At 43.5% G+C, this 16,259-nt stretch overlaps 2 protein-coding genes across 5 annotated transcripts in view; one reads left to right on the top strand and one right to left on the bottom strand.

Moving 5' to 3' along the window:
• Positions 1-1,383: 1,383 nt before the first annotated feature.
• tmem200ca (transmembrane protein 200C, genome duplicate a) lies at positions 1,384-12,848 on the top strand. 2 transcript variants are annotated; one of them, XM_076761497.1, is made up of 5 exons: positions 1,384-1,560; positions 4,477-4,658; positions 4,797-5,013; positions 5,595-5,716; positions 8,743-12,848. In XM_076761497.1, exons 2-5 carry the CDS (start codon positions 4,552-4,554, stop codon positions 9,866-9,868), a joined length of 1,572 nt encoding a protein of 523 aa, XP_076617612.1. In that variant the 5' UTR covers positions 1,384-1,560; positions 4,477-4,551; the 3' UTR covers positions 9,869-12,848. The 2 variants fall into 2 exon arrangements, with proteins under 2 accessions (XP_076617612.1, XP_076617611.1); XM_076761496.1 differs by having other exon boundaries at positions 4,794-5,013.
• Positions 12,849-14,142: 1,294 nt separating this feature from the next.
• The window catches only part of LOC143339971 (piezo-type mechanosensitive ion channel component 2-like), a 44,726-nt gene continuing 42,609 nt past the window's right edge, over positions 14,143-16,259 (bottom strand). For 2 of the 3 annotated variants that reach the window (XM_076761538.1, XM_076761539.1), the window contains exon 55: positions 14,144-16,120. In XM_076761538.1, coding sequence (XP_076617653.1) covers positions 16,019-16,120 — 102 coding nt within the window. In that variant the 3' untranslated portion in view covers positions 14,144-16,018. Of the gene's footprint in view, positions 16,121-16,259 lie in introns of all 3 variants that reach the window. The other variant, XM_076761537.1, reaches the window with a different exon arrangement.

Genomic DNA, 16,259 nt, shown 5'->3' with positions numbered 1-16,259 from the left:
TTGACGTCCTGCGCCTCCACAGAAAAGAATCACAGTGAGCTGATAAAAGCAGCAGGAGGAAAAACTCCTCTTTACGAGAGAGGGAGGTTTTTTAAAAGAGAGGAGGAGCAGCCAGGTCACAGCCTGACAGGTGCTCAGTGTGTCTGCAGTCAAAGCTGAGGGGAAAATGACCCACACACAGATGAAGAGCACTGAGCGAGCAGCTGAGCTGAACGTCAGTCACGGGCTGGAAGGATCCGTCTCCAAACCTTCAGTCACCATCATTTTTATTTTTGATCACTTATTAATATTAACCCTAAATGACCTGAGAAGATGTCATTTTTATGATGCAGTCTGTGTAATTTACCCAGAATTCCCAGAAGATGAGTGTGAGTGAGCATGATGGAGAGTCTCTGATGGTTGGACAGATCTGATGCAGAACATACGGAGGCTCAGCAGGAACAATGTTCCTCAGAGAACATTTGAACAGAGACAAATTATTCAGATACTGCAGAGCTGCTCTGCTGCTATCTCCTAGCAACACCAACATCCCAGAATCAGCATCACCCATTGCTGAAACCAAGAGGAGAGGATTCACAGCAGATCCAGAACCAAAGGACAGACCTGAGAGTCTGGACTGGATCAATACAAATGACAGACAGAAGAACAGTCAGCGGGACCAGGTGTATACAGACAGACAGACAGGTGAACAGACAGAGAGACAGACAGATGGAGAGACAGACAGACAGGTGAACAGACAGAGAGAGACAGACAGACAGAGAGACAGACAGATGGAGAGACAGACAGACAGGTGAACAGACAGAGAGACAGACAGACAGAAACAGACAGAGAGACAAACAGGTGAACAGACAGAGAGACAGACCGAGAGACAGACAGACAGGTGAACAGGCACAGAGAGACAGAGGTGAACAGACAGAGACAGCCAGAGAGAGAGACAGAGAGGTGAACACACAGTCAGATAGTCAGTCAGACAGACAGACAGACAGACACACAGACAGACAGACAGACAGGTGAATAGACAGAGACAGACAGATGGTCAGACAGTCAGACAGACAGTCAGATAGTCAGACAGACAGACAGACAGACACACAGACAGACACACAGACAGGTGAATAGACAGAGACAGACAGACGGTCAGACAGTCAGACAGACAGTCAGATAGTCAGACAGACAGGTAAACAGCTGGAGATTTAGAGTAATGCATGTTCAGAAGGAGAGACAGGATAGCCAGGCAGACAGCTAGGCAGACAGACAGGTAAATGGACAGACGGTGTGGTCAGACAGACAGGTAGTGTGTGGTGCTGTCAGTGGGAGGGACGTGTCTCTCTCTCTGCTGGAGGAGGAGATTCATTTACACTCAACATCACTGCAGAACAAGCAGAGGGAGAGGGAGGGAGGGAGGGGAACAGAGGAGAGTAAGCCGAGAGGAGACGACAGGAGGAGACGATGAGTGGAGGACAGATTTAAAGGGAGGAAGAGGAGGAAACATCGGAGCATCGGAGGAAGATGATGAAGATGAAGAGAAAAGAGCAGGAACATGAAGCGACAGGAGCTCCAGCAGTGAGACTAACATATGTTCTATTTCGTTCTGTTGTGTTCTGTGTTCTCCTCTGGTTCTCTGTGTGTTCTCTTATTGATTGCTGAACGCTATCCATCAATGTTCTGCAGTAATGATCGAAATGCTCTGAACAGTGACAGTTCTAACCAATACTGATCAATACTGACAGACACTGATCAGTACTGACAGACACTGATCAATAAGGTAAGATAAGCCTTTACTGACCTCCAGCAGGGACGTTAGCAGGATACAAGTAAAGATCAATAGAGGGTCTGAAGAGAGAAGATGAAGACGATGCTGTGGCTGTCAGTCATTCATGGACGACAGACTCACTGACACACAGACTAACAGGATAGAAACTATGGACAAACATGTCTGAGCTCATGAACGCAACACAGGCTAGTATGGAAAATTCTAAGGGTCAGATATAAAACACAGTATGAAAGGTAGCCATAATGTGTACTGTGTACTACTGTGAAGTATGGGTGTAGAGTAGTATTAAATGCTGCAGTAAGTGTGTGTATTCTAATACAAAGACAGAAGTTCCACACAACAATATAACACAATGTCACAATTCACCACAGCCTGAGAGTCCGCGTCCAGAACAGCATGTCAGTCCGGACTCAGCTCGTGTTGTCAGTTGATCACATGGTGAATTCAGAAAATACGTGGATCTAATGTCCGCCACTGGAGACAGAGGTCCAGTTTGTCCAGAGAGGCGTCACAGGATTATTTTTATAGGCCGACTGTTGTGTTGAGTCTCAAACTGAGTGTTTTTGATTGCTTCCAGGATCCTGAGAGGAGTTTTTGTTGAGATCAGGACTCATTCATTGGTTGCTGAACTGGCGTTCAACTGGAGTCTGTTGACACTGATATAGACTCATAAATACAACATTCATTTTGTAAGAAAGTGAACATATTAAACAATAATTAGGCCTAAATTGGGGTAAGGAACTTTTTTCCCATTAAGGGCCCTTTCAATTTTAGCTCTTATGGCCTGGATAGATTTTTTTGAAATCACTGCTATGCTCAGAAGTTCCAACAAAGTGTAATGAAGGTGCTGTTTGGCAGGGAGCACAAAAGAAAGATCTGAAGCACTTTGTTGGTAAAAAGGTAAAACAGAGACAATGCATGTTAAAATTTGGCTGAGGAACAACCTCCAGAGCTGAAACATGAAGCCAACCCACAAGCACCAAAAACTGTAGATCCTCTATTGGTCACTTGAGGTTGGCTCCAAAAGCGAGTCAGTCCCCATAGACCCCCAAACTGAAAATATTGAACTTTACAGCAGAAGTAAACATGTTGACAGTCTGGTATAAAGAACAGTTTTGATCTCTACAGTTAATTTCCTCATTCATGACGACTGTACGAGTTTAAATTATATTAAACTGTAAAGTTATACAGAATTGCGGTCATGGCAGCTTTGAGTGACAGCTAGTTGCTACGTTTGTTTGAGTCAGGTGCTGCAAAGATGGAGATGTTCAAAGTCACTGAGCTTCACGATGACTCTTCAGAAACCTGAGGGCAACGTCACGGAGATGAGGGCCATGTTTGGTACAGGCTGTAGAAACAACCCACACCTAGAAGCACAAAGTTCTTCAGGCTGGAGCCTTCAGCAAGGCCTCTGGTAGAGCTTGAAGGAGGCGCAGTACCGCCCCAGGCGGGGCAAGCAGGGGATAGATATATACACACACACACACACACACACACACACACACATATATATGAAGAACTATTACTGTCCCACATTTTTTAACACCAGCAACCGAAACAGGAATTTGTATTGAGTATTCCAAAAGTAATATAATTTTCCTAGATTTGAGTATCTCAATGGGCAGTGAAGGCCAGCTTCACAGCTCAGTATGCAGGAAGGCAACAGAGGAAAAACACAGTGCTGGAGAGTGGATTGGTTCCATCCTGGCTTCCGAACAATAGAGCTTTCAGCCAGTTCCAGTCTTTGACGTATTTGTGGCACAGATCAAGTGTTTGAAGAGCAGACAGTGCTCCTGTGAGACCATTTTACAAAGAAGAGCTATAAAAAAATTGTCCAGGATGTTTCCAAAAAAGCCCAGTCTACCTCTAGATCTGAAGTCTTCAGGACAAGAGCAGGTTTTTCTTTGTCACAGGATTAAGTTCTGTACTGAATCCTGTAGAAAGGATGATCCATTCAAACTGAATCTCATCCAAAGTGACCCTGTTCTTAGGGAAGTTCTTCCTGCCCCTCCTGAGATCAGTTTCTAGAGGGCCCCACCCTTACATGATATTTTAGTACCAAGCCATTTCCCTGTCAATGACAATAAAATAAAATAAAAGACATGGGTTTGTTGACCATTAAAGGGTGCTTTCAAGTTCAACCATTGTGCTAACATGGAAGAATGTAAGCAATTCAGTGATTTTATGCTCATAACGAGAATAACATCAAAACATTTATTCTGTGCAACACCACATTTGTTGTGTATTGTCTGTCGTGCACCTACGGTTGCTTTTACATAGGCCTGACAAAGAGACAATTAAAAACAGAGTCTCTGAACATAAGTCTGCCATCAGAGAAGAGAATTTGGATTACCCTGTGGGTTAGCATTCCCATAGAGTCAGACAGCCTGATGGGTTAAGGCCTAAATCATCAAAATGAAACATTTGGGCTGATTGCCTGAAGTTATTATTACACAGAGAAACTATATGCAAGCCCCAGTAAACCAGGACTAAATGAAGAAAATGTTTTTTGATGTATGAGGTCGGGTGCCTATGCTGCTGTCCATGTCCTTTTCTTCTTCTTCTTTCTGTTTCTGTCAGCTCAGCTATGAAGTGATCAAACGGTGTGCGGTGTGTCACTGTCTCTTCATACAGTTGAAAGTTAAAGCTAAATTATATCACATAACCTGTCTATCTCTCTCTTACTACCTGTCTCTCTCTTTCAGGAAGTTGGTGACTGAGTCCAGGTGAGGTGGCAGTGGGTTGGGCTTAGCCTGCCACCGTCTGTTAGGTGGGTGGTGATGATTGCGACCGGCGGCCTCCTGCGGATCAACGCACGGCGACAGGACTCACTGAGGTCCAAAACACAAAAAGCACACACTCACAAGAGGAAAAACAAGAAGAAGAGGTAACACGCGCGCACACACACACACACACACACACACACACACACACACACACACACACACACACACACACAATCTGACATTCAGGGATGACGTAACCTGCCAGTACATAATAATGTCACTTCCTGCCCCCTCAGTAGGAGCGAGGTGGTGGTGGTGAAGGGGAAGCTGAAGCTGATTTCGATCTCAGGTCTCGTGGCGGCATTCGGCATCCTGGTCCTGCTGGTCGGCATGGTCATGGCGGCTCTGGGCTACTGGCCTCGAGACGGACTGTTCTTCAGCACTCGGCCACAAGAGGGTGCCACCATGACCTCAGTGTCCTCCAGTAGCTCCACAGCTGCACCTGCTGAGAATCTGGTGAGACACTAACACAGGGCCAGACTGTCTGGCCTGTGGGGCAGTAGAAGAAGTTAAATCATGTTAGTGGGCAGGAGAACATTTCAGGGGGCAGGAGGACAGATTGGTACAGTCAACACACACTGTTCTTTTGTAAGTTTGTGGCCCAGCACAGGATCAGTAAAGTTAGATTGTATCTTATATTTGTGGTTTAAAAAGTTTCATATTTGCTGTTTTTTAAATTTGTGGTTCAAAGTTTTATATTTTTTATTTTTGTTGTGTGTCATTTTTCAAGTTTGTGGTTTTTAAGTCGCCTCCAGTCAAAAGGTATCTGTCTTCTTGTTCCTCCAGTTGAATGTTTGAGCTTCACTTCGTGTACCTGCAGAGTTTCACACTGTCACACATTCATCTGCTGAAAGTGGAAAGTTTCTCTGAGCTGATTGAAAATCCAGTTTGAAAGAGACGGGCCTATGAGCATAACTTGTGCTATAAGGAACCCTAATCCATGTCAATCTTTAAAGAGATACATGTCTGTCCCACAGCATGAAGCTCTGCAGTTTTGAAAAAGATATTTAGTTTAACTTCTCTCTGAATGACTCCAGGAAAAAGAAGACAGAGGAGGAGGAGGTGAAGGAGGAAGCCATGATGGTTTTAACTGGACAGAAACTGTCAACGGGACAACGAGGCAGCTTCCACGAGGCTTTTTGGAAGATTTTCTGGACAGGTAAATAAACTCTTCAATCCACCTGTCAACTCTCCCATTATTCTCCTGTGTTTTACCTTTCTTTCCCGCTGTCCTCCTGTAGAAATATTTTTTCTGTTGATTTTATGTATTTTCAACCTTTCTGAAAAAAACAAAAAGTTGAGGGGGCATAACTGCCTATTTGATGTTTGCTACATTCTGGTACAGCAGCTGGCAGTATGTAAAACATTGGCTGTAACATCTATTGATGAGAAGTCATTCACTGACACAGCACTCACCAAAAAGAAGAAGAAGAAGAAGAAGAAGAAGAAGAAAAAGAAGAAGAGGAAGAAGAAGGCTGACTGTGAGAGGAATGGAGTACCTGCCCAAAAGGCTAAAAGTCTGTGCATGTATCTCACCAAATGGGAGAAGGCTTACCTGTGCTGAATGAGGAGCAATGTCGGTCAAAGTATGGCTTTTTGTAAAACATGTCACATAGATTTAATGGATAAAATGGACACAAAGTGACAAATCTGCTAAACATAAGTTTACACAAGAAGCGCAGAAACATGCTGCGCCAATGACTGTATTCCTACTATCCCTGCATTTCATAATCACCCTCAGCTACCAGCTGTCTCACCGCCAGCAGCTTCTCTCACAAGCCACAAGTGAAGCATAATGTCGTCACTTGAAAGTGTGAATCAATCGTTTCAGATCCGTGGAAAACAACATACATGTGGTTTTTGTGGTATTTCTTAGCTGAAGAAAACAGGATTGAAGTTCAGTAACATTAATGGTAACAATGTGTTCCAAGTTCGGAGTGAAAGACTAATTAACAAGGCTTTTTATAGAGTTATAATTGAGTTTAGGTTTAGGGTTGATTAAATGACTTGAGTCAAAAATGGCTGCAACTCCACCTCCTCAGGCCACCGCAAGGAATGTGAGTATCAATATGGCTCGGAGGAGTAGCTTCATTTAGGCTAACATACTCTTCATGTCACGGCCAGACAAAACATGACAAGACAAGACAGACAGACAGACAAAATAAATCAACACTATGGTCTGATATTAGCTCAGAGATCAGAGATCTGATGTTAAGGTGTCCACATTTACAGGACCTTACAGGAGCCTAGTTTGGGAGTTGCTTTTTTTTTAACCCTCTTCCTCCCTCGTTTTTTCGTTTTTCTCATCTAAGTAAACGGGCGCTCCTCGTGTGTGCGACCCACAGTTCTCCCGCTTCAATGAGGGATTAATAAAGGCATTCATTCATTCATTCATTCATTTAATTCTCCTATCTTTTACTGTTGCAGTGTAGGAGTTTATGTAGAACTCCTCTTCTGTTGACTTGATTTAATTAGCTTACGTGGTCGGGGGGCAGACAGTCTCTGTGGGGTTTTGGTGGGTAACTGCTCCAATAAAAGCACAGAAAAGCATGAAAGACTGCAGCTCTGCCTCCTGGACTCAACTCTGGGTTGTCACGGGTTTGGTTCACTGATAAAATCTATCAGATTTCTAGAGAGGAGAACTGCTCCGTCCAAGTGGCATGGATGCCGTCTCTCCTGATCAGACCAGGTCTTCAAAGTATGCCAATTATCAACAAAGCCCACCTCATTTGCTGGACATCACCTCAACAGCTAGAGGTTGAATGATGACATGTGGTTAAACATGTCATCATCGGTCACATTTGGTAAAACATGTCATTTAAAGAGCAGTCATAGCATACCAGCACTCCTGACCAGTTTGTTCAGTCTTTTTCTGTCTCTCTCAGAGCTCCTGCAGCCCCAGCAGACCACTGCACAGAAAACTGCAGATGCCACCACACAGTCATAAAATGTCCTTAATAGTGTCCTACATACTCCAGTGGACCTCAGTCCTCTTAGCAGATGGAAATGACTTTGGCCCATCTTGCACAGGACATCTCTGTTGCTGGTCCAATCCAGTTTGTTGTTGAGGTGGACACCCAAGTATTTTTACTCGGCCACGGTCTTGATGTCCAAACCCTGGATGTTCACAGTTTTAGTCTGTGGCACCTTCCTGTGGGAGTCTATCACCATCTCCTTCATCTTGCTGATGTTTATGTGCAGGTGGTTCAGTCAACACCAGTCCACAAAGTTGGTTATGTCTTCCCTGTATTACAGTTCATTCCCTTGTGATACTCATCCAGATAGCTGTGTCATCTGAGAACTTTTGGATGTGGCAGCTGTCTGTGTTGTGTCTGAAGTCTAATGTGTAGATGGTGAAGAGTAAAGGAGAGAGCACTGTCCCCTGTGGAGCCCCCGTGCTGCAAACTACCACATCAGACACATATTTGTGAAGTCTCACATACTGTGGTCTGTTGGTGAGGTAGTCAATGGTCCATGCAGCGAGCTGGCAGTCTATTCCAGCTGCTTGCAGCTTTCCCCTAATCAGTGATGGCTGGATTGTGTTAAAAGCACTGGAGAAGTAAAAAAACAAAACAAAACATGACACTCACCATGCTCCCAGTATCCTCCAGGTGAGAAAGGGATCTGTGTCCTCCACACCAATGCCTGGTTGATATGTGAACTGTAAGGGGTCCAGCTTGCTGCTCACCAGGTGTCAGAGGTGGTTTAGTATGATCCTCTCCATGGTCTTCATCAAGTCAGAGGTGAAAGCTTTTGGTAATCCTTTAGGAAGTTCAGTCGGTTCTGTTGGAGGTTCTATGTGTCTTTTCAGAGGTTGCAGTGATCTTTTATGAAATTCTAGTGGTTCTCATTTGTTGTTTTTATATGCTCTGATAAAGCCACAGTTCACTTTCTGCTGAGCAGCAAACAGCAGACAGACTCAGACAGAGACCAGCTGGTGAACATTTAGCATTTAGCAGCCAAAGAGCAGATATTTCCCTCAGGAGCTGGAGAAGACCAAAACCAGAGCTACAAAAGAGAGAAGACTGGACTGATGTCCATCAGGAGACACAAACTCGAGTCCACATCCATCATCATGTTCTTTACCTGCTGGATAGGGAAATAAACAACTACTATTAAATGGTTGGTATTACATATCTCTGCAGGTATCTGCACTCTGATTGGCTGTATTAAATGTCTCTGCAGGTATCTCTACTCTGATAGGCTGAAGGTTTTCGGTCCTCTCATCATGGGCATTGGGATTTTCCTCTTCATCTGTGCAAACGCTGTCCTGCATGAGAACCGTGACAAGAAGACCAAAGTCATCAACCTACGGGACATTTACTCCACTGTCATTGACCTCCACAGCCTCCGCAAACCCAACACCTCCTCTGCCCGCCGCTCCTCCACCAATCCTCTCAATGGCCTTGTTAACTATGTGCAATCAAAAAGCCTGGAGACCAAACCCAGGGCATACCCCGCATCCCTGGTGAACAGGAGGGAGTTAGGGGGAGGAGGAGAGGGAATAGGTGGGCTGTTGCCTAGGCAACTTTTGCCTGGCGGCAGCAGAGAAGGAAGAGGAGGACGTGGGTGCAGTGATGGAGAAAGAGACACAGTGTTCAGTATCTACCAGGAACAGTCAGATGCTCCTCCTACCCCCTCCTCCTCCTCCCATAGGCTCTCCCTCCCCCCAAGCTTCAGCCCGCCCCACCTCTCAACCTGCTGGACCTCCCTGCGGAAGGAGGCACCCAGCTCCTTCACCCTACCTCTGTGCCGTCCTCGCCCCTCCGCTCCCCGAAGGAGACACTCAGCTCGGGACAGAATGGGCTGGGGCTTGGGCACAGGAGGAGAGGAGGAGTGTAGGAATGAAGGGGGAAGCCACAAACAGGAGGAGGTGTATGCATGTCCACCACCTCCTCTGTGCTCTTCCACACCCCCGCCACTCAGACCCTTAAAGGGTTCCTGCAGTTCATCCAATCTCCACAGGGAGGCACCAGGAGGCTCCCAGGCCCTGCTCCTCCTCTCCTCCTCCTCCCTCACCCATTCCCACCTGTCACTCTCCTCCTTGTCTCACCTCCTGTCCTCCTCATCCATGCCAGATCCCCCCTGCAGGAGGCGAAGCCTGCCGACTGCCTGTGGGACGGCAGGTTACAGTAAACTGACACACGGAGAGGACGAATCATTTGAGTCAACTGAGATCACATCATCACATCACCTGACATCCCAGGGTGGGGCAGTGACATCATACAGGAAGTACTCAAACAGGGAGAAGCTGAGGATGATCTCACGGGTGAATTCTGGTCTGAGGCAGGAGGATGAGAATGAGGGCTGAGGAGATAGGACAGCCAATTAGGAGCTGACATAATGATTGACAGCACAACTCTGAAGTCATTTGAGTTTTTAATGGCATCACATCACATCAGGAAGGATTCTTTGTTGGTTCTGGATGTAAAGTCGCAAACAGCTGAAAAGACTAGAACACAAATGTTCTCGACATTAACTATTAAACTTTTTTTTCCATTTAAACTGTGAATAGTTCTGATGAAAGTGTCTCTATGGCAGGAAGATTAAAGGAACTTTGAGGTCGAACTTGTAGCAATAAGGAGTCTTCCAGATGAATGAATGACAGCACAACATTAAATGAACTGATGAACTTTTTCTTTTCATTAATCAGCTCATCAAGTGACTGCCTGCTTATTAAAAAGACACGCGGGAATGTTTTCTACTAAATCATCACGTGTTGATGTGTCCTACATGTAATGTTTCCTCCGTTGATGTTGTGGTTCCCAAAGTTAGAGATGAGGCCACCGGGAGAATGAGTATGGTCTATTCATACACCCAGAGAAAACTGCAGTTTTGGGGGGCTTGAAGGAAAAGTTTGTCTTCACAGTGAGTGAAAATGTTTAGAGCTGAGAAATATTTTGTGAAAACCTGCTGGAAAAGTTTTTACACATATTTCCTTCAGTCTATTTTCTGTACCTTTAATCTTTTAACGCCCACTGTTAGCACAATGTAAAACCTTCACAGACTGATACATGAATGATTACATGAACCTTAGTTTATTTATTCGTTATATTAAACTGGAACAGCTGACGTTAAAATATCCTGTGAGCTGAGACTGTAAGTAAAAATTTGTCAAAAGCAGACTGCAGATGGCCAGATTGAGAAAGTAGCCCGTGGCATCTAAAATAGTATCATCTGCATGAAATGTTCACTACAATTTGGAGTGGCAGCGATTACACAGTTTACGTATATGGTAAATAAAAGAGGAGCAAGCATAGAGTTTTGGAATTTCCCCTTGCGGGACTAATAAAGGAATATTGATTGATTGATTGATTGATTGATTGATTGATTGATTGATTGAGTCTTAAGGGATACCTTTACTAACCTACAGAGCACTTGATTCCGAACCACCAGAAATGACTGCCTGAGTTCTAGAAGAGAGAGACAGTCATGAAATGATTTCATAGACTGTTCATTTAATCCTAATAGTTTTTCTGTTCATATTATGGCCAACAGAATCAAGTGCTTCCAGAGGATCTACAATAAGCAATGCACAGTGTTGATGATTGTTTTATCTTATATTTTTGTGTTTAGACGTCCTTGCAATTGAAGATTCACTAGGGATTCTGTGTTTTTTATGAACAGTACAAGGTATCACTGTTTTCCTAAAATCATCAGATTTTCCTAAATTCAAAATTTGATTCTCTTTAATTGGACAATACAACAAGCTAACTGGCCAGTAAATATTCACAAATGCGAAAGCTTTGTCTGGGTTCACACTGAAAGTGTCTTTTAAAAGATTTGCTTTGTTCTGTGACTTTAAATCAGAGACTGCAGTTGTTAAACAGAGTAGCTGGAGGAGACAGTTGACATCTGCCACGAAGAGGATCTAAGTTTTAATGTAGTTTGAATAACTTCACCCAGATCTTCCCTTTGTGTTTTTAATATATCCATCAACTGATGGTTCAACTAACCAATGAATTCATAATTCTCAGAAAACTGTATTGTTGGTTTCTGTAATGAAGGATAATGAAGTAAAACTTTATGTCTAAAGTTACTGCCAAAGCAGATCAGCAATCAGCAGCAGTCAATTTGCTTTAACTTGTGGGACCAATCCCAAGTGGTGGGTGTTACAGGGTTAAACAACATAATTTATTTTCTTGTGTTTATCATTTCTACCCTCAAATTAATAAGTTGTGACCCTGAAATGTTTAACATCAATTTACCAGTTCAATATAAATGTTTGGCCATGATTTCCATCAGTATGTAATGACTAACACCTTTTGACTGTATACAAAGGTGGATGACATGACAGCTCCTCATAAGTGAAGCCAAAATGTCTCGGTGCCCCCTGATGGCTGGCTGCAGTGTAGGTCACAAATGTCTGTGAAGGTTTTCAGTCATCCAGGTCATGGCTATCCAAGGAGGGTTGAATCAAGGGCAACTGGACTTGTAGAGACGTGAATGTTTTGCATCTCAGCCAGGTATTTCACCTCTGTGGGGTCATGAGCAAGGTCACTGATACCACCTGGGTCGTTAGTATTTCTGTGTAACAACAGTCGTTAGAGTTGTCGGAGTTGTCACAATGCCACCTGTGAATAGTTGCTAAACCTCCTGGGAAAGGATGGAAGGACAGTGTTGTAGGTGGAGGATAAGTGGTGTCATAGACTTCCTTTTCTGTTGATGGATGGTTTCTCTCCTTTTTCGTAAATAGACTCCTTCACTCCTCTTTCAAAATATCTGTCCTCCCAATCCAAAATATGTACATTGCTGTCCTCCAATGAGGTGTAGGTAGACTTGTATATCGAGGAAAATAAACAACCATTAACCAAACACATGACTCAACACAGGAGGGCCAACTTCTCAGGGCAAGACTGTGGACCTGTGTCCCGTATATTTTGGCTTCACTTTTGTAGGGTGGGAGAAAGTGGAGACGTGTTGTCCATCTTCATATACATATGTATGTATGTATGTTAACCCTAAATAAAAGTACAACCTGAGGTTTTAAACCCTGACTGGGTTGCTGCTGATCTGGCAGTGACACAGTGATGAAACTTGAGCTGTCTGTGCTGCAGTTTTATTGATTTTAAAGTTTTCTTGAATTGAAAGTTGTAGCTACGTGTCTTCCACCAAAAACTCAGCCTGCTTCAACTAAACTGCACAACGTCCAATCAGTTGATGGCTTTTCCCTGGAGGTTCAACAGTTGGCAGGTTTTCACTGTTTCCTGTGTGTATCTACGATGTTTGATTGGTTTTAACTGGAAAAAAAAAACATCAACAAATCAAAATAAAGCACATTATCACTTGTACTTTGGTTCAGAAATCTCTGGTGTTTTAGTGCCAGTTTGGTCATATTTCCTGTGCTGTTTCAACATTTTCACACTCACACACTCGGGTCTGAACCAAGCTTTGCTTCTTTGCTACATTGAATACATTTGATCGTCCTGTCGTCATGTGAGCTGTACCTATATTCTTGCAAATGACTGGTTTGTAGATGAATGATGGCGTACTGTCAAGTCCTGAAACCAAACTTGATCAAACCATGGTTGAATCAGAATCAGAAAAAGCTTTATTGCCAAGTACGATTTTACCCATACAAGGAATCTGTTTTGGTGATGTTGGTACATGACAAATCTTCTAAAAATAAACTATTAAAAAGTAAAAAATATAACAATATAAATATATATAAACAGTCTGTTTTTCAGAAAAAAAGAGCAGTACAGCTGGCAGTGATATAGTAAACAAGGAAGTCCAAGCTGAGCATTAATGTAACGCATAGAGTTGTATCTATGTCAATGTGACAAGTTGAGGCAGAGGTGAAGTGTGTCGGGGGGGTTCCAGGCCTTGTTGATAAGGCTGACAGCTGACGGGAAAAAACTGCTCTTGTGGCTTGAGGTTTTGGTCCTGATGGACCGCAGTCTCCTGCATGAGGGGAGTATCTTGAAGAGTTTGTGTCCGGGGTGGGAGGGATCAGCCTGCACGCCTCAGGGTCCTGGAGGCGTACAGGTCCTGGAGAGATGGGAGATTGCAGCCAATCACCTTCTCTGCAGACTGAATGACACGCTGCAGTCTGCCCTTGTCCTTGGCGGTGGCAGCAGCGTACCAGATGGTGATGCAGGAGGTGAGGATGGACTCAATGATGGCTGTGTAGAAGTGCACTATCATTGTCTTTGGCAGGCTGAATTTCTTCAGCTGCCGTAGGAAGAACATCCTCTGCTATGCTTTCTTGATGAGGGAGCTGATGTTTGGTTCCTACTTGAGGTCCTGGGAGATGACAGTTCCCAGGAAGCGGATCCGGTGCTGATGGTCTTTGAGTCGGAGACGTGTTTCCCCAGCTTCACGCAGAAAGCAGAAAATTAGGAAACAAATCCTCTGGTGTTGTCACCCTGATGTTTATGAGCTCCTTTCAGGTGAAAGAGCTCTGGGTACCGTCGCAAAAACAGAGTTAAAACACAAAACAAAACAACACGCATCAACACACCGAGGCAGCCATCCGCGACGCCATCTTGGAAACATTAGTCTGAGGCAACACCACCTTCATTGGACCAAGGTTTGGATATTTGGTCCAGGGGAGGTTTCACCTGTAATTCTGGTTCAGGTCAAACTGAGAAGTCTGACAGTCTGACCCAAACAAGGCAGATGTGAAGGAGACTCTGAATGTCATAGATCAGATCAGATCTGTGATTTGTAGTACTGTGGAGTTGTAGACAGTAGTCCTTCCAACAAATGGCTCACTCTCAGTCTGGTAAAGATGAGTTTAATTTTATTTTCAAATATTCGGTTTGTTTCAAATGTTCACAGGAAATACTGAGTTTACAATTATTACCAGTCAGCTAATAAAGTGACACAACCAGAAAAAGATTCACTGTAAACTTCAAACACGATTTAACAAATATTCTACACCTTCTAAATATGTTACACTGACTCCCAGTTTTATGTAACTAGAGGGTGACAGGGACAAAATATCCTGTGTGTGTTTGTGTTTCCACTGTCATGGCTGCTTGAACAGCTGTTTTCACTTACTGTATTTCCTCAGATTAGAAGTCATGTCCATACCGGGCTTGACTGACAGCTCCCTCACCCTCCTTGCTGTACCTGTGATGGCAGGACCGGCCCCACTTGCATCATTCTTACTGGTACATGGAGTTAGCATAGCTCTGCTCACCTTCCATCTGAGAAGAGGTTTAATGAGCCTGAATGAAACAAGAGCCTAAATGGAGCTGACATAAAGGAGACATAACTAATGGAGAGCTTATGTGGATCGAATGTACAGCCAACATTGGGTTGACAAGGAGCTTACATTGAGCTAATATTAAGCTAACGTACAGCTATGCAGACCTTACATAAAGCCACATAGACCTAGTATGGATCAATAAAGTGCTAATAAGTGTTAGCACAGACCCAACAGAGCTGACCTAGCAATAAGACATAGCTGACACAGAGTTGATCTAGAGCTAGAATAGTGCTAGGAAAGAACTGACTTGAAGCTAATGTAGAGCTAAATAGATCTTACAAGAGCTAACGCTGCCCTACCATGGAGCTTATGTAGTACTAATGAAAGTAATGGATGGCTCTAGACAAGATGTAGTATTGGTTCATAGTAACAGTATTCTAGTATCTGTATTTATCAATAAACGTCAGTATTTCAGGCATTGATCCACTCACCCTTATCAAATGGTTATCTGTCCCCTGGGACAGTTCCTGTGGGAGAAACGGCAATGTAACAGAGTTGATGTACAACTAATGAAGTGCTAATATACAGCTAAAGTAGAGCTAACTACAGCCAACATAAAGCTAGAGTAGAGCTCCCATGAAGATGATTAAAGCTAACATATTTCTGAGGCTTGCATTGTAAACATCAAAGTAAAATAAATAAAAATAAGTCCCGTTACAGGAAGCCACTGAAAAGGTCCTAGAAAATGAGTTTATCAGACATTAACAATTCAGATTTAGCTGTTGTCTTCTGTCAGTCCCTGTATTAAAACACCTGTCAGTCAGTGAGGGAGTGGTAACATCAATGTCCAATCATATGGTTTGAATTTTGGTAAATCTGGGTTTTCTAGGACTTTCACATGAGCTCCATTAAAGAATTCCAGCTTTTCGAGGATATGACACATCTCTGCAGTTATTGATAATCAATACTTATATAACATTCTTATAACACTGTTGTGTAACTCTTTGTCCTCAGATCAGTTTAAGTTTCATCAGAAAGTTAATCCACTCTTCTCCCAAGTTTCTTGAAACCTTCGAAATTGAAGTCTGTAAACATTCCTGTTTTTGGTCCAGTGCAGTTCTTTAACTACCATGACTGATGGTTCCTCTCGTTCTGTAAAGTTACATCTGGAGAACATTCTCTGAGGTTCCCTGTCTGATATTTAAAGAACACTGGAGGTACCAGTTCACATTTCAGAGATGACTGATACTGTCACAGTCTGTGAGGTCACTGCAGGTCTAATCAATACTATACAGGTCGACAAGGTCAGCGCCTTGTCCATTTGATCAGAGTTTCTGGTGATCGATACAGGAAGATCAGCTTGGCATAAAGCTCCTCCTCCAACTCCAGCTCTCCAGTCTCTCTCACCTGAAACAGGAAACAGCCAATGGTCCAACACAACAACCAACCAATCAGATTAATTAATTAATTAAATTAATTTCTAACAGGGTTACAGATCAGAGGCTGGAGCCTGCGGACGTATTACTGTGTTAATAAAGTTTGTAAA

The sequence above is a fragment of the Chaetodon auriga genome, chromosome 21 (assembly GCF_051107435.1).
Source record: "Chaetodon auriga isolate fChaAug3 chromosome 21, fChaAug3.hap1, whole genome shotgun sequence".
Lineage (NCBI taxonomy): Eukaryota > Metazoa > Chordata > Actinopteri > Chaetodontiformes > Chaetodontidae > Chaetodon > Chaetodon auriga.
The sequence above is the reverse complement of the archived record's forward strand: the minus strand, read 5'-3'. Positions and strand labels throughout refer to the sequence as shown.

Excerpts from the sequence above, each read along its gene's own strand:
- tmem200ca (XM_076761496.1), top strand. The coding sequence starts at position 4,552 with ATGATTGCGACCGGCGGCCTCCTGCGGATCAACGCACGGCGACAGGAC. Across the intron at positions 4,659-4,793 it reads AGGAAAAACAAGAAGAAGAG|TAGGAGCGAGGTGGTGGTGG; the intron begins GTAACACGCGCG and ends CTGCCCCCTCAG. Across the intron at positions 5,717-8,742 it reads TTGGAAGATTTTCTGGACAG|GTATCTCTACTCTGATAGGC; the intron begins GTAAATAAACTC and ends ATGTCTCTGCAG.